Source organism: Thermobia domestica, chromosome 13 (genome assembly GCF_964235325.1).
Source record: "Thermobia domestica chromosome 13, izTheDome1.hap1.1, whole genome shotgun sequence".
NCBI classification, from domain to species: Eukaryota; Metazoa; Arthropoda; class Insecta; order Zygentoma; family Lepismatidae; genus Thermobia; species Thermobia domestica.
In genome coordinates, this window is record NC_137466.1 from 46,186,555 (window position 1) to 46,210,192 (window position 23,638).

General features: G+C 38.0%; 3 protein-coding genes across 4 annotated transcripts in view; 1 reads left to right on the forward strand and 2 right to left on the reverse strand.

Annotated features, from left to right (window-relative positions):
- The window catches only part of LOC145668127 (PMS1 protein homolog 1-like), a 153,356-nt gene extending 148,438 nt beyond the window's left edge, over positions 1-4,918 (forward strand). For both annotated transcript variants that reach the window (XM_081735686.1, XM_081735689.1), the window contains one exon: positions 4,597-4,918. In XM_081735686.1, coding sequence (XP_081591812.1) covers positions 4,597-4,785 — 189 coding nt within the window. In that variant the 3' untranslated portion in view covers positions 4,786-4,918. The remainder of the gene's footprint in view (positions 1-4,596) is intronic.
- Positions 4,919-8,607: 3,689 nt separating this feature from the next.
- LOC145667592 (uncharacterized) lies at positions 8,608-10,143 on the reverse strand. The gene has a single exon (XM_081735058.1). It carries the CDS (start codon positions 10,141-10,143, stop codon positions 8,608-8,610), a length of 1,536 nt encoding a protein of 511 aa, XP_081591184.1.
- Positions 10,144-10,207: 64 nt separating this feature from the next.
- LOC145667593 (uncharacterized) lies at positions 10,208-13,705 on the reverse strand. Its single transcript, XM_081735059.1, has one exon. The coding sequence runs from the start codon at positions 13,703-13,705 to the stop codon at positions 10,208-10,210; it is 3,498 nt and encodes a 1,165-aa protein (XP_081591185.1).
- Positions 13,706-23,638: the final 9,933 nt, after the last annotated feature.

Below are 23,638 nucleotides of genomic sequence, written 5' to 3' on the forward strand. Positions count from 1 at the left end.
GAAAAGACAAAATGTTGAGAAATATATAGGCTTTTGGATGCTATCTTGGCGTTTCTTTGCACACTTATGTATTAAGTAAATGCATAAATGTCAATATGATGGAAAGTGGAGCAAATTTTCTACACATTTTAACATTTTGTTCGCAATTTTGATATATTTTACTGATAAGTTTACTGAACATATGATTTACTTCATTGAAAGCTGGAAGTTGTGTGTTCGCCTACAGACCGAAATGACAAAATAGAATTGTCAACAAACGATAGGAGTAGGTGAGACCATCATTTGCTCTCGTGTGAAATTTGAAGTGGAAATCAAATCGTGCTATGGACTGTTAACAGTGTTTCAGACGTTGTCTTTTCATTGAAATGAGAGAACAAAGAGCATTGAGTATATATTCAGATTTTTGTTCTTAGATTCTGTATCTATCTGAGAAATGAATTACAATATTAGAAATTAAACACCAGATTTACTCAAGGAGTGACAAGAAATTAAAGTCAATGATAAGTTTATTATCTGTGGAGCGTTGTTTGTCCAAAAATCCGAGCTTGTTACAGTTTCGAACTATCTGAAGAAGTGAATCACAGTTATCAACAACTTCATCTCTAGGAAGGAAAACAAATAATATCATTGATAAGACCATAAGCTATGCATCGTACCTTTTTTAAAAGCTTAGTTCGTTACAATTTTGAGAAGTGATATTATTTTACTTTACTTTCAGAGAGGTTTCGTAGTTAGGCAGAGATCTTCACACTTGTGTTCAGTTGAGCAGTATTTAGAAGTCATCGATAGAAGAGTCAGCGCACTCTGAAATTGTTTGATTAAAATACAGCTATGAGGTGCACCCAGAAAGTAAGTTCTAAAACATCGCACGAGTGGTCAGATCGGAACTTGCATGCGTAGGAGTGGAGAAGAAACATCTAGCTATAAGCTGGCGCGAGGACAGTTGTGTGGACTTAGTGATGAGAGAACTGTAGTACGATAAACATGGCTGTGTGCATATAGTCTCCCTCCAAATGCGAGATACACGCGGTGATCAAGTATCTCCACGCTAAGAAGCTCTCAGTGTCCTTGTCCCACAAGCAGTTACATGAAATATATGGTCCTGATGTCGTAAGTGAAGGTATGGTCAGAAAATTGTGCACACGATTAACAGCAGGTCGCGTGGGATCGCGGTGGCTCAGTGGTAGAGCGTTGTTCACCTCTGGTCCATGGGGTCCTGGTTCGATCTTAGCGCGCGTCATGTGAACTTTGTGATGGACAAACACCGTGTGTATGGTTTTCTTGGGGTTCTCCCGTTTCTTCGCACTTTATTCATTTCACCGTTATATTCATTTCTCATCATCACCGTCACGTTTAGCGTAGCCGGCATAACTGTGGGACGTAAAACTTAAAGACAGCAGGTCGCACCAATGTGTATGACGAACCAATAGTAGCCGACCGCAGCTAGTTGGAATATATATGATGATCTCCTCTACAACGCCAACTTTGCACCTAGCGACTTCCACTTATTCTCCAGCTAAAGCGATTTGTGACCAGACAACTTTCGGACAGGAAAGCTGAGTTACAGACGGTTGGTAACATCCAGAGCCGGCGCGAGGGGGGGTCGAGCCGTGCCACCGCCCAGGGCGGCAAGTCTAATGGGCGGCAAAATTTGAAAAGAAAAAGAATACTATCAAAATATAATGCTTCGTAATGGGCCCACATGGAAAAATAAAATTGTGTTCATCTGAGAATATAATTGAAGTTACTTCACTCACATTTAGGAAAATACTCACTCAGGAAATTCAGAGCATTTTTCCTAATTTTCAATTATCAAACAGGTATCGTTCAATATTTCCCTTGCAGCGAAGTAGATAAGATTTTCAGCTAGGGTGGATTAGATTATCAAGGTATATTTTATATGTTTTTCTATTCAACAATGTTCTAACGCTCCACTCCAAGTATGCAAAAGGTACACTCCCACTTGAGACCCATGGGAGGACCAAATAAATACCACCATTATTTAGAAAAAGATGTCCAAACTGGAATCATTCTTAGTGAATAAATAAAAAGTAAAATGCTGTCTTTGTTGAGAGTTCCAAAATATTATAGTATAATACTAGACTGTACGCCAGATATTTCTGGTACCGAGCAAATGACAATAATCGGTCATGTACAAATTACATACAGTAATAGAAATGCCCTGTAAAAATTTGAGAACACTTTCTTGTTTCGTAGCGGTAACAGACACCACTAGTCTAGGAATGACAGAAGTAATAATTAAACATATAAAGGATATTAACATTCCTATCGAAGACATAAGGGGCTAAGGATATGACAATGTTTCCAATATGAAAAGCAAACATTCAGGTATTCAGAAGAGAATTTTAGAAATAAATCCCCGAGTCTTCTATGTTCTTTGCAATAGTCATTCACTAAACCTTGTCGTTAATGATGCAGCCACAACATTTCAATACGCCGTTCCATTTTTTGTATAGCTAAAAGAATTTTTTTCTACATTGGTTCAACATTGGGCCATACTAAAGGAACATATTAGCAGTGTCACTTTAAAACCATTGAGCACCACAAGATGCGAGAGCCGAATTGATGCTCTGACTCCATTCAGATGCGAGTCCCTCGTATCAAACAGGGAAAGTTTATGATGCCTTACTTCTAATAAGTAATGGCAATAGAACAGATAGCTCATCGATGCTCTTTGTATAGCAAACCAGCTGCATAACTTTCCTTTCCTTTACTCTCTAGTTATTTGATATGATTTTTTACTCCACATAAACCTAATAATTAAAAGTCTCCAAAGCATTGATTCTCGTGTGTTGGATGCAGTTGGGGTATCTTGACAATATATATGAATACTTTGAGAGGAGTAGAAATGATGCAAAGTTTCAATCTTACTTAGTTGATATGATGGAGTTGTCATCAGCATTAGACATGGATGACCCACGGATAGGTAATACAGTGCAAGCTCGAAGTAGAAAGAGGAAGAGACAATTTCAGTACGAGGCAGAGGGTGAAGCAATTGGAGATCCACGAACAAGATACAAGAGCGATTTTTATTACAAAGTTCTAGACGTGATTGTGTTAGCTTTAAGAGAAAAGTTTGAGCAACTTAAACATCACATCGAGTATTTCGATTTTCATTACAATATAAATAATCTTAAAGATATGTCACCTGAACTTTTGTCTGAAAAGGTACTAACTTGCCGGCATTTTAACACACGAAGAATCGAAAGATATCAACCCCAGTGATTTGAAAGACGAACTAAAAGTGTTATCCGCTATAGTTAAGCGTAAAAGTTCAACAAAAGAAACTTTAAAATTAATTAGGGAACATGACTTTACTCCCAATGTTAGTGTTGCACTTAGGATTTTGTTAACCTTACCGGTAACCGTGGCAAGTGGAGAAAGGTTTTCGAAACTTAAGCTTATTAAAAACTATCTACGTCTTATATGTCTGAAACACGCTTGAGTGGACTAGCGATAATATCAATACAACACGAATTAGCTAAAACATTGTTGGACTACGCGAATGTTATACAGAAATTTGCTCATATCTAAGCAAGAAAAGTTTCTTTCAATTAAGGTATGTTAAATTCATGTATCACTATTCTGTTCTAGTACATCATAAGGCTTATGCCTTAAGGCTTAGGCCAATCACTTAGTTTTGCCGTAATAGCTGATTCACTATTATTTTCGTGCTTTATACTCTATTGGAAACACCTTTGGCGTAGGAGACCTGGGTTCGATTCCCGGCGGGAGCTCATGTGGTTCGGATTCCACTTTAATCAATAGGTCAACGTCTCATATAGCCTCGCTGGCGAAAGGGACGCTAAACTAAAAATCAACTCTATTGAAAACATCTTTTGATATAAAATAAGTTTAAAAATTAAAATTCTTAGTTGAGACTAAAGCACTTTTGTTTTTTAAATATTATCTTCTGTATGCGCTGCTGTATATCACAGGTATACAGCGAAATCAAGCATACTGAATATTGTGTTATATATGGAGTCATTTAAATATTACGTAATCATTTGAGAGAGGTAGTTCAATTTTTTTTGTTTACTTTCCCATTTCATACATGTTTTTAAACGGGGCATCCTACTTTTTCGTGACACTTGAACGTTTTCTGTCAAAATAAGGTTGCGGGTTAAAGGGGCGGCATGTGAAAGTACCGCCCAGGGCGACAAAACTGCTAGCGCTGGCCCTGGTAACATCCTGGTTGCAATCATTGGCGACAGTATTCTTTGAAACAGGTATACAAAAGCTGGGTTATGTTGTAAGAAATGCCTCTAGAAGGATGTGCATATGTTGAAAAGCAGATTAAGTATCACTAACTTTATGATAATATTTTTTTTTTTCAGATCATCTTTCATTACAGTTCATTTGAACATACTTCTCTGGATGCGCCTCGTACTGTGCGCTATAAAGTAAAACTAGTATATTTGAATTATTCACTGTGTATTTCATAGCATCTATCAGCAGTTATATCATATATTATTGTATTACAAAAATATCAAATTATTTCATAGTCTGCTTAGTTTTTCAGTTCAGTGGACAACAATAAATATTTTATATTAATTTTTTCTACTTTTTTAACAGGAAGAAGCTAAGAGAATGAGTCGACAATCTCCTGCCATATTTGATAGAACAACTCTAAGAGAACTGATAGATTGTTGGTCATCCCGCCTTAATAGTGAAGAGAGGTGTCTTCATAATAAACCTATCCTAGTTCCTTTGTATTCTTTTACAGATAATAAAATATTACAAGACGGTGTATACAAAGAGTAGAAAGTCAGTTAAATGTAATTATTTACTTGCTATTTATTTAGAGAAGTTTGTTAACTAAAAAGAAATGTGAATTTATTTTGTTCAAAATTATTAATTATTTCCTAAGAACAATAAACGTAGTTACAGTTAATAAGGAATTGTTACATGCCATGTTAAAAAAAAAAAACTCTTTATACCCTATATAATTGAAATGTTCGTATCTACACACAGATAAACAGTACGGATATTATGCTTGTAAATAAATATGTATTGTGGATCTCTTTCCAATACGTTCGTTATACGTATATAGCACCAGAGGGACTATTCACCCTCTGTTCATAACCTTATTCAGAAGAGTCTATTATACTTATTCACCATTCCAGCTACTCATTCAGATCATCATCTTTAAATACAGTTTAAAACCTGTTAAATTGACCGTGTCTCTAAGTTTGCTACTTGCTTAATTTAGCCAAATATGTGTGGGGCCTTGACGATATGCCATTGTATGAAGATACCATGTACTATTATTCTATAAGTTGGGTGAGCTCTCCTGTAGCTATATGGTTAGCGCACGCGTCTTGGTCGCGGAAGACCCGTGTTCGATTCATTGTAGGAGAACGGTGGCTCAGTAGTAGAGCGCTAACCTCTGGTGTGTGGGGTCCCTGGTTCAATCCCCGGCAAAATTTGTAGTGGATAACATGCCCATGGATTTTTTTAGGTACTCACATTTCCCCCCACATTCTCATTCCACTAATTCTCCCATAATTCACTTGCTTTAACAATCCGTCTCTCTTAGCCTATAGGGCATAATCGTGGGACATTATACTGAAGGATTTTATTTCATTATAAAAAATACATTTAAATGAATAAAAACAAGAGTACTTAATACCATATTGAATTTGCCTATTCCTATTTTTCAGTAGATCTGCTCTTTAACGATTCCTTCTTTGAATATAAATAGTTAAGCGTTTCTTTAGATCCAAAATAACTGAAATTTACTTGACAATAAACTTAAGCTCAGAAAATGTGGACAAATCGAGAAATTTCGAAAAATGTATGCAGACGGAAACTTTGACTCAGAAAATGCGAATATGTCCACATGAATGCTGACATACGATTAACCTATTTATTTGACCTTATGAATATCTTTATTAAACTGATATTTTTGTGTAAGAATTACATAGGCTTAAAATATAATATACAGCGTCTCGATATTTTAGGAGTATAGTCATTAAACACAAGGATACTCAAGTGACAGGCATTACTGTGGCTGTTCAAACGTTCTTGCTGATTTGATCATCTCAACTAAGTTTTGATCAGTTTCCTCGTGGAAAAACTCGGAAAAACTCCTTTCCCCAGATGTTATAATAATTGGAATTGTCAAGAAAATCGCATATTGTGTGTTTTTGTGTGTATTTGACAAGCCGAGAGTAGATTACGCTCTTGCGTGGGGCTCAATTGGAAAGAATTAGTCTAAGTCTGCCCTGAATATCTGGGATTGGTTGGAGATATTTGTTACTTTTTTTTAAATAAATGATTTTAAATTTCCTTGTGTTCTGATTTATTAAAACTACGATCATAGAAGACAAAAGGTCTTTTGAAAAGTTCGGGCGTAGTACTTTGATCAAAAGTCAAAGTAGGAAATGATACACAATGTCAGATCTTACTTTGAAAAAGAAAGAGCAAGGTAATTCAAGCACAGTGTAGTAGCCACTGTTACTACTATTACTATTACTAAACAAGTGCATGCGTCTTGTTCATTTACATACGTTCTTTCTAGAAATTTCGTGATCAAGCCTTCCTTTTCCATTATTGCTGACGTGAGTGAGTGTCGTAATGAAGAATAGTCCATTATTTCTCTGGAAACAATTCAAAAATTACATTCCGCAATTCTGCAAGTGTAAGTGCAAAATACGTGCACACCAAACATACATTATAATTCAATAAATTTAACCAGTAGCGGCGATTCGATGTGAACACAAATTTAGTAATGGGTCATTCGATTAGGTAATGATGTGGAGGGAAATTTCTCTGAATTCAACATTTTTAGTTTAAAACAGTGGATTGTGTTTAATGTTACCACAACTTCACACCTAGGGAGTAAAACTTTCAAATTGATTTAGCTGCTTAAGCAAAGGGACGTCCGTAAGACCAAGGAATGAATCCTATTGTACAAGTTGTACTAAAGCCCAAAAGAGGTTTAACACCATATTACTTAGACAAATTGCATTTTGTTAAGAAATTTCCATTATTTTGATAGGTATCTGTATATTTAGAAGAATATTCAACCACACTATTTACAAATATGGAAGTTTCTTCTTCTTTTGTCCTTTTGTCCTTTTGAAACAATTCAATGCTTTAGAAAAAATACAGAAGAGCAATGTGATATCTTGATTCCTTTCCTGATGATCAAAAACATCTTAAAATTTCAATAAAACCATTATAATATGCTGTTAAATATTGCCAATATTCGTAAGTCACATGTTTTAACTATAAACGGCTGTTTTTACGGCTTAGAAAGAAACAATGGCAGACGACATAAGAAAACTGCACTTTCAGAAAGAAACGAAGAGGACACGGAGAGCCACGAAAAACTTCGACACCCCCTCCACAGGTTCTCCCTCCAAAAGAACGGCAATAAAAGCGAACGAGACCAAGAAATTATCAATTCTAGTGATGATCGTTCACCTATTATACCTACTCCCGAGACCGCTATGGGCTACAGAGTATACATCTTTAATACCTGCTCCGGAGGCTGCTAGGAGCTACGGAGTGTAAACCTTTATTATCTGCCCCCGAGCTGCTATGAACTATATAGTATATAACCTATCCCGTCTGAGGCCGCTGTGGGCTAACAAGGGAAAAGCAGACTTTGGGACCACCTTTCGCGAGGTAGTAGTGCACATTTAAAGTGTTAATATTACAAATTGGGAGAGCGCAATAGCCAGAATTAGCGGAGAAAAAGCCCTAAAGTTTCCGACTCGTCGCATATATGATACGACCCGGTGTGGCAGAGTGAAGAGCAAAGGGTCCCGGGTTCGATTCCCACTCGAGTTTTTTTTTTTTTTTTTTTTCAACCAATAAAGTAGCCACTTGTAGCTGTAAGTAAAATACTAATTCACCATATGTTCATAATGCATAAAACAATAGAAATGTTCAAATCAGTTGTAAAACCTTGCAAGTTCCATGTTAACTAGTAACAAAATGTAACCTATTCCGTAAATACCTGGGTATCGCGAGTTATGTTATTGGTACTACAGTCGTTGTGTAAAAAATATTCTTGACGCTTCGTGCAAATTACAAGGAGGATGAGGAGAAATCCCCTTTGGTAATACTGGATGTATGCTATAACAAGGGGCGTCATTTCAGGCGACAAGAGGATGGAAAACTATAACAGTTGTAGCCAGGAGCATCATTTAATGAAGTAAGAGGGGTTGTCCCCCGAAGAGTCTGACGAGAGACAACTGCCCTCTCTTGCTACATTAAATGATGCTCCTGGCTACAACTGTCATATACATATATATATATATATATATATATATATATATATATATATATATATATATATATATATATATATATATATATATATTGTTTGAAATCAAAAGATCTACACTTTAGAGGAATGAAACCTTTTTATTTCCAGCTATTCACTTTTATTTCCACAAAAGAACGTAACACAAGAAAATAGCTTCTACAAGCACCATGCGGTCACAACTTTCTAGTCCTTCTTCTTCTTCTAGCAGCTGAACTGTAAACAAGGCACAAAGTTGCCAGCTCCTATTCCCAACATCCTCCCACCTTGAGTCACGTAAGGGAACTAGTGACTCAACCATCCCATCTTTAAAACTGTGGATTACAATACGTAAAAAGAGACAATCTTTTGGGAGGTTTCACAGCTCTTCCAGTTCTAGTAGTGATAATTTGAGATTCCTTTTCACCTTCACATTGATCAGTTTCACTTCTCGGTTCTCGTACCACCAGTCTTCTCTTAAGTACATTCTGTTCAACAGCTTCTTCTGACCTGATTTCCAAAGGGAAGATACGTTGAAGAGGTCTCACCATCATCCCCGCGCCGGTCTTTAGTCTCACCAGACGAACTTTTCCATCACGGCCAGGTATAAGTTCCACAACACGTGCTAGGGGCCATTCCAACCGCTTTAAGTTGTCGTTTCCCACTAGAACAACCTCTCCTACTTCTATCTTCTTACAATTTACTCTGGTTCTCCAATGTTGAACCAACTGTCCCAAATATTCCTTTCGAAACCTGCTGCGTAAAATCTTCCGTATATCCTGAATGTATTTCAGTCTTCTTCGTAGACTCCCCGCTTCTATGACATCAATGTCAGGTACTCCAATTTCAGCATTCTGTTGTAGGAACATTAGAGGAGTTAAAGGCACAAAATCAGAACTTTCTTCCGAAACGTATGTCAAAGGACGGGAATTTATAACTGCTTCACAGTCACAAAGAATTGTGTTAAATTCTTCATAAGTCAGGGAAGCTCTTCCAAGTACTCTTCTCAACAACTGTTTCATTAGTCTAATCAGACGTTCCCACCAGCCGCCCCACCAAGGTGATGTGGGAGGAATAAATTTCCATTTGATACGCTTCGTAGTGGTGTACGCTTCTATCTTCTCCCACTCGAGTTTGTCTAACAAGCTCTCTGCACCGACAAAATTGGTACCATTATCACAGTAGATTACTGATGGACGTCCTCTTCTAGCGACGAATCTCCGCAACGCTTGAAGGAAATCGGCCGTTGACAATCCAGATACTAATTCTAGATGTACCGCTCTATACACTGCACATGTGAAGATACAAATCCATGCTTTCTTGCCATCTCTTAGTATTACTGGACCCGCCATATCCAATCCTGTGACTTCAAAGATTGCTGATTCCTTAACTCTATCTTCTGGTAAGGCCACGGGACAGGTCTCCATCTTCTTGGCGTTGTATCTTCTACAGACGACACACCTTCTAACAACGGATCGAACGCCTTGCCTTCCTCTTATAATCCAGTACCTTTCTCTGAGAAGACTCATCAGACCCTGCACTCCAACGTGACAAGATTCTACATGTTTGTCATGAATCAACCGCTTGACCACAGGATGTGTGTTTGGTAATACAACAGGATACCGAAACACTTCTGAATCTGAAAGCTCTACAATTTTCGTCTTCAGCCTAATGATCTGATCTTTGTCTTCAAATGGGCATAGTGACTTCAACTTTTGGTCTTCTACGCCGTCGAATGACTCTTTCTGAACGAGTTTAAGGACTGTTTTCTCAGCAGCTGTCACTTCTTCCACCGATAATTCTCCTTGTCTCCTCTTCTTTCCATTACGACAATTGAAGATGAATCTCTTGATCCAACCAACCATGCGGATTATCTGTTCATATTTTGAAAAACGGCGGTAGTACCAATCACGGTTTTCTTCTTTGACATTAATCATTACAGATACAATGTTTTTTTCTTTCTTCTGAGATTATTTCTTCTTGATAAGTGTACTTCTGCTCCGGCCACTCTTCTATTGGTCGTCTTAACCAGTGTGGACCCTCCCACCATTTTGACGCAACTAACTGTTCAGGTGAACATCCTCGTGAGGGCAGATCAGCTGGATTCATGGTTCCTGGAACAAATCTCCAACACTCGTTGCCTGAATTGCTTAATCTTCTTATTTCTTGTATTCGATTCCACACAAAGGTATTCCATGGCATATCCCGCTTAATCCATGCTAAAACGGTGGTAGAATCTGTCCAGAAATAAATTGGTACATCTTCAACATCCAATGTTTCTCTCACTGTAGTAGCTAACCTTGCGCCAATTGTAGTTGCCAGTAATTCCAGTCGAGGAATGGTTAACTTCTTCATCGGAGCAACCCTGCATTTCGCCTGTATCAATTGCACCTTCACTTGTCCTTTTTCTTCAGTTCTGAGAAAGACAGCCGATCTCTCACTAGCATCGCAGAATGCATGTAGGCTCCAATTCTTACAATCTCCAGCAGCCCATCTTGGAAAGACAAGTCTCTTTAAATGAGGCAACTCTTTGATCCATTGTAGGAATTTCTTCTCAACTTCCTTTGGTACCGCTTCGTCCCAATTTACCTTCGATGACCATACTTGTTGTAAAAGAATTTTCGGGCTTAGCGTTACTGGACACGTGACACCAATAGGATCAAATATTCTGTTAGCAAATGACAAAATTATTCTCTTCGTGACAACCGCAGGTTTTGTATCCTCAAAACATTCTGGTCGTAATTCCAACACATCTGAAACAGTTTCCCATTGTAGGCCAAGTACAGGAACTCTATTCTCTTCTAGTGTGTTTTCTAAAGAGGTATGCTCCCACCCTCGAAGTTCGAATTTTGCTTCCGCCATTAAGTTCGTGGCTTCTTCTCTAAACTGACGAAGCTCATCTTCATTTTTGACACTAGTGACACAATTATCTACATAAAAACTATTCAATAACTTCAAAATGACTTCCTTAGCATAACTACTCTGACCCTCATTACACTTTTGTAGTGCTCGCCTAAGATGATGCTCTATTACGGCTCCCAACAGGAAAGGACTGCAACTCACGCCAAACACTACTCTTTTGTGACGATATATTTTTATACCACCTTCTCCATTTATCCAAAGAAATCGTAAATAGTCTCGGTCACTCTTACACAGGGAAATTTGTAGAAACGCCTTCTTAATGTCAGACACAACTCCCAACTTGTTCATTCTAAAACGTGTCAGAATCGCTGGAATAATTTCTATCAAATTGATTCCTTTCTCTAAACACTGATTTAAAGATGGATGATTTTTCTCTCTCGCTGAGGCATCAAATACTGGACGGATCTTCGTCGTACTACTAGTCATCTTAACAACATGACGATGAGGTAAGTAGTAGCCTTTCTTCTCTATCTCTTCCGCAGGAACTTCCTCTACGATGTCTTCATCTTCCCACTCTTTCAGAACCTTCTCGTACATTTCGTAGTAGTTTTCAGCCTTCAATCTAACAACTACATTCTTCAGTCTTCTTTTACAGGTATCTATGTTGTTGGGGAGAGGTGGATGTTCCATTAGCCAAGGCATTTTTACTTCATACCTCCCGTCAGCGTTAATGGTCGTTGTCTGGTTAAAATATTCCATTACTTTCTGTTGCGCCTCCATTTTCGTTTTCTTTTCCGCTGGATCGGTTATGCCTAAAACATCCAATTTCCACAAGTCTGAAACAGGTGTTGATTTGCAAAACATCGTTGTGACTTGCATTGTAGAAAACCTAACAGAATCCTTCCTGTTTATTTTTCCCATTAAAATCCAGCCGAGCAATGTCTCCATAGCAATCAGGCCAACTTTCAAAGCAATTCTCTTACCTGTGAAAAGTTTACCGGCAATGTCCGCTCCTATTAAAATTGCGATTGGGCCAGGTTGATTATCGGATATTTCTATACCCATTTCCCGTAACTCTGATAACCAAGGACCATCTATGATTGATGTAACACTATTACAAATAACATCCTGATTCAGTGCTTCAAAATTACATGCATAATCACCATTGAGGTTGGTTAGCCTAACTCGAAAACAGTCATGTTCACATGGTTCTGAAAATACACCTCCAAAAAGAGCGTGCGCTACAGTTTCTTTTCGTAATACTTCATAGTTCATTTCCTGCGCTAAGCTAGTACAGATATAAGATCGCTGTGAACCAGTGTCTATAATCGCCCTGACGTTCTTTTCTGAATTCCGCCCTCTCACTTTTACTACCAATGTTTGTAAAAATGTTTCGGAATGTTCATTGTTCGTCAGTGTGTTTTCGATAACATGCTTCACATGAGTCTGTTTATCACCGTTACTTGACGCATTCTTAGATTTATTTCTGCCACTACACATAACACTAACGTGACGCCCCTTGCATGCACTACAAGTCAACTTAGCATAACATTTTGAACTCTTGTGCGAATTCTTAAGGCACCGAAAACAGCATCCCTTTCCCTTCAAAATGTTTATTTTTTCCTCGTATGTCCAATTACAGGCTTTTACACAGTTTTCACTTGCGTGCGATTGATCACAAAAAATGCACTTTGCACTATTTTTACAATTAACTAATTCAGCGGCAGTTGGTACAAAATCGGAACGATTACTGCGTTCTTTCTTTTTCTTTCCCACATTACTGGTGTCTTGTATATCAAACCCGGACACAGCAAGAGCTATTCTTTCTTCATTTTCTACTTCTTTCCGCAAAAATGACATAAAGTCTTCCAAACGTTTTTCTAAAGTTGCGTCTGCACTGTTTGTACTGTCCCTCTGCCACGTACGCAATAGTTCAGCAGGTAAGCATGACTCCACAAGGGGATACAGCATGGCAGCACATTTATCTGTTGTGACACCTAAAGTACTTAAAGCGCGAAGTTGAGATTCCAACTTGTCATACAGGTCTATCAATTCTAGATTGCCATTGTTACTTAGATTATGAAACACTAGCTTTAAAAGTTCACGAACATATACCTCTACTAACATATCGTCACGTCCAAAACGCGCTTTCAAACCCTGATTAACCTTCGGGTAGTTATCTTCACACAGGGGAAAACTTTCTACGAACTGACGTGCACGTGTGTTCGGTACAATAGCTTGAATGAGATATTGGAATTTGTCTACATTAGGAATCCGTTTATCTTCGTCTATGCGCACAAACTGTGTCCAAAACGGAAGCCAGTTTTTCAAATTACCATCAAATTTCTTAATTTCCACTTCTGGAAGTTTAAAGTTTCTTTCACTACTCGTGCTACCACTACTCTCGTTCGTTTTACACGCATGCAACGCAGCCTCAACCTTGTTTTTAATTTGGTAGAATTTTAAAGAATACTTATCTGCTTGCTCCGTTTCTTCTAGTAGTTCTTTCTCGCTCCAATTATCTTCTATTGCTGATGTCATTATCTTCTCATCTATCTCCTTCATTTTCATGTATTTCTCTTCTAACACTTGAAATGTACCACTAATATCACTTTCGTTTTTAAGTTCTGCGCTACACAGTTCCGAACAGTTCGTATGCAACCTAGTGAATGCTGCTCTCAAGATTTTACGCTGTTTTTTTCATTTCCTCCATGGTCTATTGTGTCCTGTTACAGTCGCCAGATGTTAGAAATCAAAAGATCTACACTTTAGAGGAATGAAACCTTTTTATTTCCAGCTATTCACTTTTATTTCCACAAAAGAACGTAACACAAGAAAATAGCTTCTACAAGCACCATGCGGTCACAACTTTCTAGTCCTTCTTCTTCTTCTAGCAGCTGAACTGTAAACAAGGCACAAAGTTGCCAGCTCCTATTCCCAACATATATATATATATATATATATATATATATATATATATATATATATATATATATATATATATATATATATATAGAGAGAGAGAGAGAGAGAGAGAGAGAGAGAGAGAGAGAGAGAGAAAGAAAGAAAGAGATAGATAGATTTCTTTACTGCTCTATCATGAGCTTTCCAAATGATAATTTTGAAAGGAAATGCAAAAGAGGAATTAAAATCTAAAAAAAATAATCAGATTCCCACCATGTATATACGAGGAACGTTCAAGTTATAACAGAATTTTTTTTTTTTTTTTTGGCTGTTACATAGAGAAGACAACATGAAAATCAATTACTGTTCTTTTTCAAAGAACACACTTACCCCATGTACACGCACACATTTGTCCCATCGGTGTGCGAGTGCTTGTATCCGTGAGGCATAGAATACTCTGGGACGGTCTTTCAGCCATTTCAGCACACACGTTTCGATTTCGTCAACCGTGTGGAATTTTTGTCCTGCCTAGTGCTCCTTGATGGGACCAAAAAGATGGAAGTTGCAAGGCGACAGATCAGGGCTGTATGGAGAGTATTCTAGGATTTCCCAATGAAATTTGGCGATAGCTGTGACCGTTGTCTTGGCCGTATGAGGACGCGCTTTGTTGTGTAGGATGATTACATCGTCTGAGACCGTTTTCCTCTCAAAGCCTCTTTGACTTTGGTCTGAAGGAGGTTGCTGTAGTACACGGTATTGATTGTGGCCCCGCGTGCCTTGAAATCAGTGTTTATCACCCCGTCCTTGCCCCAGAATACCGTCAGCATCACTATGCCAGCGGATGCTTGTGCCTTAATTTTTTTTTTCAGCGGTGGAGTTTGGATGCCTCCACTCCATGCTGGAGCGCTTTGACTCCGGAGTGTATTGATGCACCCAACTTTCATCGCAGGGGATTATTTTTGCAAGAAAGCTCTCACCTTACGTCTGAAATCGCTGCAGATACTGAGAGGAGACCTTTTCCCTACACTGCTTCTGGTCGAACATTAGCATTTTTGGGTCCTATATGGCTGTGATTTTCCGGAAGTGCAAGTGTCTGAGGATGGTCGTTTCCATACTTCCCACCCTGATGTTTGTTTTCTCACTCAAATCTCTGACACTGATACGTCGATTACGCAGAATGAGCTGCTCTACCCGACGAATTTGGTTTCGTTGACTCGGCGTGGAGTACGGGCCACGTTGAGAACGGATTCTCTTCCTGCCTTGAACTTTGGACTCCACTTTTACACTTGCGACTGAGAGAGAGTTTCTTCAACATATTGCGCGCTTAATCTTCTAAAGATTTCAGCAGGTTTCACGCCTTCCTTCGGAAAGAGCTTGGTGATGCAGTCAACTTCACACTGCCAGGCTTGATGCTATCGTCCATCGCTGCTCCCTGAGACTATATCTCCTTAACGCAGAAAAGTGTGAGGACTAACCTATCACATGACGGACACGGACGCCAAGCTGCACACAGCAACACCTGGATTCTGTTAATAATTGAACGTCCCTCATATATACACATAGTTGAACCTTGCTATAGCAACATCGGTATATGGGACACTTCGTCTATTGCGTCAAATATTCAGTAAAACTGAATTTCTCAAAAGAAAGTAGTTTCATTTTATACCATGCTAATTTGACTTCATAAATGCATAAAATTTATATATAGTAAAAGAAATTAATATATATCCGTAACATAGGCTTGATCGAGTGGTCAAGTGCTTAATTATTCACCATCTTCGATGCTAATAATTATATTACACGTCTGTTACAACGACACTATTTTCTTATTTTGAGTACTCTTGGTGGTGTAACCGAGTTCAGGTTTCGAAACAACACCGACAACGTTTCGGAGGTGATTCATGACTCTAAGATAAGACGAAAAGCATTACCAAGTGAACACAAAAATACTTCCTTTCAGCGCTATAATCAGCCCAAAATTTGTTGCAAAACTACAAAAACAGCCATAACTCGAGAACAAAATGTCGGATCGAAGTCGGGTGAAAAGGAATGTCCACTATTTTTAGCCATCTATTCCACTAATGCACAATTCGACGTGGTGCAGGGGCGGCTAAAGCGTGACCCCCAAAGAAACTGAAGAATTCCTGGGATATTTTATCAAACGTTAACTGAAGTGCATTAACTACAATTTAATGCGATATTTCAAGGAACATAAGTCGCAGCACGTCGTCTAAGTTAGAAAAAAACGTTAGAATTAGAAAAACAGGAGACATTCACTTGATTGATCTAGGTCTACTTTGTCTCAGTACAGAATTGGATATCGGAGGAAGAACTGAAATGATATGAAGTCCGTAATGTTTAACTTCTGTGCCTTCTAGGCTAATGAAGACATATCACTCATGACTATGTGGGTAGCGTATGCAACTTGTGCATAGGAGACTCGGTTTCGATTCCTGGCGGGAGTGTGTGCGGTTTGGATCCCACGTTAAGTCGTAGCTTCCGATCCAATAACGGAGATAGATAAGAGCTAAAAGCTAATTATTGCGAAAGAATTCGTGAAATAAAAATGTAGAAGAAAGAGATAATCCCAGAGAAAACTCACGGGCACAATGTTGTCCACTGAACTTCTATGGTCTGGAATCAAACGATGTTTCCAGAAGTAAGCGCTCTGTCACTAAGCCACACTGCCCACACTTTGGAGGAAGAAGTACGATTCTGACAGATGTACCGATCTAGTAAATACTGTTTGTGATAAACCAATGTACAAAAAGGTCAGACGGTCAGAATGTGTAATTCGTAGTTTTCTTCGTCCGGAAGTAGTAATTACGTTTTCTCTAAGTCAGTTATTCTTAATTGATAAGCCGCGTCTCTCCAGAGTTCACGGTGGCTCAATGGTAGAGCTGTTACCTCTAGTACGTAGGGTCCCTGGTTCGATTCACCGCCAAGTAAATTTGTATTGGACACCATCGTGTCTGGGTTTTCTCGGGGTACTCACGTTTCCTCCCCATTCTCTTTTCACCTATCTTCCCGTCATTCACTTGCTTTAATTATAGTCTCCTTTAGTCTAAAGAGCATAATTGTGGGACGTTGAACGGAAATATTTCATTTCATTTTCCAAGAGTTGCTGACTGTTGGTGGGTTACGTTGGTTAAGGTAGGTTTTAATATGCTGCAGTATTGTTGCTATTATTTGTAAGATAGAAGAGATAATATGAGGCTCGCAAAGTGGGAGTCACAGCCTTCAAAAGACTGGAGAAATCACGGGCGGTTTTAGGATTTTAATTTTGGATAGGCCCGCTCCCTCGCTTATCGATACATATACACATTTGATTGATTAATGACAATAGGAAATTACTTTTACAGTAGTAGTTGATGTTATTTGTTCAATAATTATCGATCATTAATATAAATAGTGGAAAATATATTTATTCTTTATTGTATCTTCTAGCGTTTATATATTTTTCAAAAACTTGGGGTAGACCCGTGCCTATCCGGCCTACCCGCTAAAGCCGCCACAGTGAGAACTACTGTTGTAGATTGATTGCTCGAAATGTTAAAGATACGTACTATATTTGATTTGTGAGTCTTTTAGATTACTAGTCTATTGTGAACGACAAATGGTTCAGACAATTTTCTATTGATGGAAGAACGGGGAAAATACCTAGGTAATTATTCAACGACTAATTAAGGGGACTCATACCCAGATGGAAAAAACATAGTGGTAGCATAGTGCGTCGAAAAATAATACAGGAAACTTCGCTTCATATTTGATAAGATCAAGACATAAATATGTGAGGATATTTATTCGGGGCCTTTGGTATTAGCATACTTCACACTACGATTTAGCAGGGTTTTAAGATCATTTCTGCTACGTAGTCAGCAAGAGTGTACTAAGTTGCACCGATTGGTTCATTGTCAGTAACTATTTCTTAATCGTAAAATATTCAATGAAAAGTATTTAAATTCGAAAGAAATTGATACAGAACCAGTGCCGTGCCGTGGAAAATCAGCGCCCGGGGCGAGAGTATACAACGGCGTTCCCATACATGTATTCCAAGTAATTTTCCTCTTTTTTCCTCCCGAATTTTGCGCCCCCTTACCTCGGCGCCCGAGGCCACCGCTCCGCTCGGCACAGTACTGTACAGAACCTCACTGAAAGATTCTTAACAGTGACGACATCAGTTTTAATTTCTTGAGTGGTGGCAAGATGAGTGACAAAAATTTTCGGGGAGAGCAAATTTTTGTATGTGAAAAGGGTAATTTTATACATAATACTTCACATATATTACAATACAATATGTCTGCATTGGCAGGCGTCGTCACCGGAGGCGGATGCTTGTCCACCTATTCCCCTTTGGTATTGTCTTTGATTCTTAACTTTTACATAATTCAGGACATCCCAAATATTAGGGCCGAAAAGTGAAACTGCATTACGAACTAAACGTGTGTCTGAAACTAGGAGAATATATAAGTAATACGAAAAAGACAGTAACATGTAATAAAGTTAAAAGGTGGTATGATAGGAAGTGCAATAGTGAATTAGTTCAGGAACATAAACACTCTAAGGATATAGTTCAGAATTAAAAATGGAAAACAGAGAGATAAGAGAGGAATTAAACCAGTGGATTGTTCGTAAAATACAAGGCATTTTTAACATTTATACTTACAAAACTGCATTCTCCTATGCAACATACATACTTCCGTATTTTCCATAAATAAGCTATACACTCAAAGAATATGTCTATCGGAGGAACAGTTTCTCGTCGGAGAATTTATTCTGCGCCGAGACAAACTACACCATTCTTTTTTTGAATTCTAACAATGTTATTCTAACTCAAACAATGTGGTGTGATTTTTGTTCCTTGACGTAATGTACTTGATTCTGGTCAATTTTTCTCAGTCAACTTTTGATAAAATACCCCAGGGATTCTTCGGTTTCTTTGGAGGTCACCCTTGCGTCGCCCCTGCACCACATTGAATTATTCATTAATGGAATCTACAGCTAAAAATACGGACTTTCCCTTTTACCGGACTGCGATCCGACATTTTATTCTCGAATTATAGCTGTTTTTGCATTTTTCCGGCAAATTTTCGGCTGGTCAAGTGGTCATAGCGCCGAAAGGAAGCATTTTTGCTTGCAAGTTGGTCTATACTTTTTGTCTTATCTTTGTGTCAGGAATTACTTCCCAAACGTTGTCGGTGTTGTTTTGAAAGACCATATATTCAAACCAGTAAATTAAGTCTACTTGCACGGAGAGAAGATGAGTCAATTGGGTGTGATATGGTCAATATATTCGCGAATTTAAATCTCCTAATGAAATTGATACTAAAATTCATCTTAGTTTGGTCATTGTGATCATTAAAAGTTACTGGATTATAAGTACAAGTGATGTCCCGTGAATATTTGAATAAATTGTGTTCTTTCATGAGCAATAAACTAAAGCACGTGCTTCCTGCGAGTGTAATGCCGGGTTCAATTTCCGACAAGGGTAGGAAGACTGAAATAAACCTCCGCGTAGTAATTCTGATTCCATTGAAGCAACAGTTCTCGTCTTATGTGGCGTTAGTGTTGAGAAGAGACGTGAGACTCCTAATCAGTCAAGTCAACGTAGCTAAATTGCCTGTACTTTGATTTAATTACATGGAAAATAGCGAGTCATTAAGAGAAATCATGAAGTTAATTAAATAATCTGTCCGTTTGATTAAATAAAAGAGAAAATATATGGAGTCAGATGCCTGCTTTCGACAAAGTAATTTATCAGATAAATTCACACATTCTATTCAGTGCTCAGTGAATTTAGTATTTCATTGGGTTCTCATAGAGTCCGTATCCTTCCGAGCGCTATGTATGTGGATCTGATGCTAGTGTCTGTGTTTATAACTGCTGGATGTGGTTTAAAAACAGATAAATGTAATTCTCTCAATATTATTAACGCTCACGTTCTGTTACCGGCAGATAATAAGTACGAATCTTCATTACACAATTTAAAACCAGTTTTTACTCTTGCGCGCCGCAATTTTCTCCTGGATTTCAATTTAGATATTAACTTCATTTTTAAAGATACACAATGTTCGCATGTGTTTGGACTGTATGAAGCTATTGAAGCATACGCAAATGAATGTCCAACAGTATTTTTTGGTCCAACGTGTGAATACAGTCTAGGTAAGTAAGTTGTTTCGTACAATATAATCACTGTTTTATTTAGCTGTGTGTGAAATTAATTGGACAGAGATATTTTTGGAGCAACACGAAGTATGTTCCTAGGCCCAGTAATGTAAAGTAGTATTGCTGTATTGGTTCAATAAGGAATCGAACCCAGAGCACGCATGTTAGTCACTTGGCCACTATGGTTCTGGCAAGTTCCAAATTAGGGATGGCCAATTCCAGAATCCGGAAAGTAAAATCGAAAAAAATGCGCAATTCGGAAAAATCCCGGATTTCGGAAAAATCCAGAATTCGGAAAAATTCCAGAATTTTTCGGAATTCCAGAATTTTCTAAATTCTGGATTTTTTCGAATTCGTAAAGTGAAATTTCGGATTCCGGAAAATTTTGGACATTCCTAGTCCAAACATAACTTGTAATCGGGAATTTAATTCTAATGTGATCGGAGGGGCCGCGGTGGCGCAGTGGTAGAGCGTTTATCTCTGGTGTATGAGGTCCCTGGTTCGATCCCACCTCGGGTCAAATGAAATTTGTGGTGGGCAAACACCGTGCGTGGACTTCCTCGGGCTCTCCCATTTCTTCCCACTTTGTTCATTCTACCATTTCTCATCATCACCCGTTTCTTTTAGCCAAGCCGGCATAATCGTGGGACGTAAAACTCAAACATTTCATTTTTTTTCTAATGTGATCGGAAGGTTGAGGAGGGAATGCCTCAATCAAATGTTACGTTGGCAACAAGATAGCTTAAATCATATGGCTCCATCCCAGGATTGAATATACCTATATAAATAAGAAGTGGATTACGTTTCAGAGTTGTCTTATTACAGTAGACTTCCAAACTATGCAAATTCAATGTTGAAACAGATCCATAACTTCCGACTACAATAGACGGATAGCGAGAGATAAAACCTGTTAGTCTGAATTCATATCAAAAATGGTTTCTTCCTGTCTCTTACAATTATAAAATTTCCAAACTACGCTATGCATTAAGTGTCCGAAGTCTTATAGAACGACTTTGTCCGTCCGTCCGTCCGTCTGTCAACAGGTATTAGAACGAAAACGGGAGGAGATGTCGGGAAGCGGTTTGTTTGCAATCGATTCAACGTCCGAAGAATAGATTCCATTTTCCTGGAAATGGTTCAAATTAGCAGTTTCCCGTTTTACCATTTATTGCCTAGAACAAAAACGGTAGCAGATAACGAGAAGCCGTTTTCTGTTAGCGATTCAGTGCCTCAAGACAACATACCAAGACTATCTGCAACATTCTACTAAAATCGGAAGTGGTTCAAATTTATTGCTTCCGATTTCAATATTGATTTCTATACAGATAAAAAAATTGTAAGATATCGAGACGCGTTTTTTTAACACATCAATTATTCAAACTGGAAGTAGTTTAAAAAAGCCATTTCCAGTTCCAACTTTTCTCGATGTTCAACAGAAACGGTAATAGATAGCGACAAAGGTTTTTTGCAGTCAATTTTGCGCCTCCATGGAACATATCTTCACAATACACAACACTTTACCAAAACTGGAAGTGGTTGGTTTATACTAGTGCTGTCGAAATCGGTTTTTGAAAAAATCGAAAACCGGTTTTTGAAAAAAGTGAAATTTCATAAAACCGAAATGTCAGTTTTGGAAACCGCTTTTGCGGTTTAGGTTTTGAAAACCGTTCTTGCGGTTTAGGTTTTGAAAACCGCTTTTGCGGTTTCGGTTTTCAGAAAACTGGTTTTCTCAAAAACCGAAAACCGCAAATGTCACAAAAATTCGACAGCACTAGTTTATACTACTGCTTTCGGTTTCAATACTGATTTCCGAAGAGCAAAATCGATAAATGATTTCGAAAAATGGTTATTGCAATCGATTCAGAATCCCAAGAATAGGTTCCATCTTCTCTCTATTGAAACCAAAAGTGCTAAAAATTAACCATTTTAGGTTCAACGTTTATCGCTATAGAACAGCAACGTAACAAATAGTGATATGAGATTTTTTTTTGCAATCGATTCAACGTATTAACGGAACATACCATCACCACCCACAACACTCTGTGGAAACCGGAAGTAGTTGAAATTTACTCGTACTTCCGGTTTCAATATTGATATTCGTAGAGCAAAAATGGTAAAAAGATATCGAGTAGCTATTTGTTGCAATCAATTCAGCGCCCCAAGAATAGATCGTATCTCCTCGCGTCATCTCGACATTTTAGTTGGTTTGAGTATCAGGTTTGTTCAATCCAGTGATGACCATTTTCATGCAGGCCTCCCTCTAATTGCACTCAGGGCCGGCCTTAGGTGGTGCGGGGCCCCAGGTTTACAACTAGAATAACTTCCACCAAGGTCTGTAGAACCAATGAACCAATAATAATAATAATAATAATATATATATATATATATATATATATATATATATATATATATATATATATATATATATATATATATATATATATATATATATATATATAAAAAGACAGAGAGCGTATATATACTCGAGCCCGATTATTCCCGGTGGGATAGCCCACAAAATGTAATTTCATAATCACTTCCTTTCATTAACCATCCATCTCCTATGAACAAATCCTGGGACGTCAAATAAATAAATAATTTTCATTTCATTTCGAAGGTTTAATAAAGAGATTTTACCGTTAGAATGGATAGCAATCAAAATGTGCGCTTAAACAGTGCGTGAAAGTTAATAGACTAAACATATTTAAGCTACATTTCTGTAAAATCTACAAGTAGCAATTTAGTATATCATATCTGAAAAGGACATAGTCCTAACACTACTTGTTTTAGTGGCTGTGAAATGATTTATTTAAACAATTAATTTAGTTTTGTTCAGAAAAGACAAGACAAAACAGGAAGTGTTGGTTCAGCCCCACGTAGGAGGTCAGAATGTCTAGCTCTCAGATTACTTTGTCCAGAGAGAAAATTGTTGAATGGTTTTGCTTTTGTAGATGAAGACGACATTTTTCCATCTACAAAATGTTCTTGTGAAGACGCTCACCCTGTTCATTGCCTATAGCAGCTAATTTTTCAGAGAAATAACTCAAATGGAAATGCACACAGTGAATGAATTTTAAAATACAAACTTCACCCTTGTGCCTCACAATTTTTCAAGAAGATTCTGTACCCCAATTTCATAGTTCTGGTCTCTTACAAGTAAACCTATCGATGTCGAAATCTAGTTTCTTGAACACACTTGACGGAGAAGTGTTAAATATCAAGAAACGAGCGTAAGCAAAATTTAAAGTGGTTCCGTCCATAAAGACGGCCGGAGTGGCCGAAAACCTGATTGATCAGAATAACCCATAACAATGTGTTGCAAGTTTGAAAAATTCATTTCATTTGTAAAACAGGTAAAGGGATGAAAAACAAAAACACATTAACCGCACCGGGAGGAAGTATACATCTGTTTGAAGGTATACTATCATG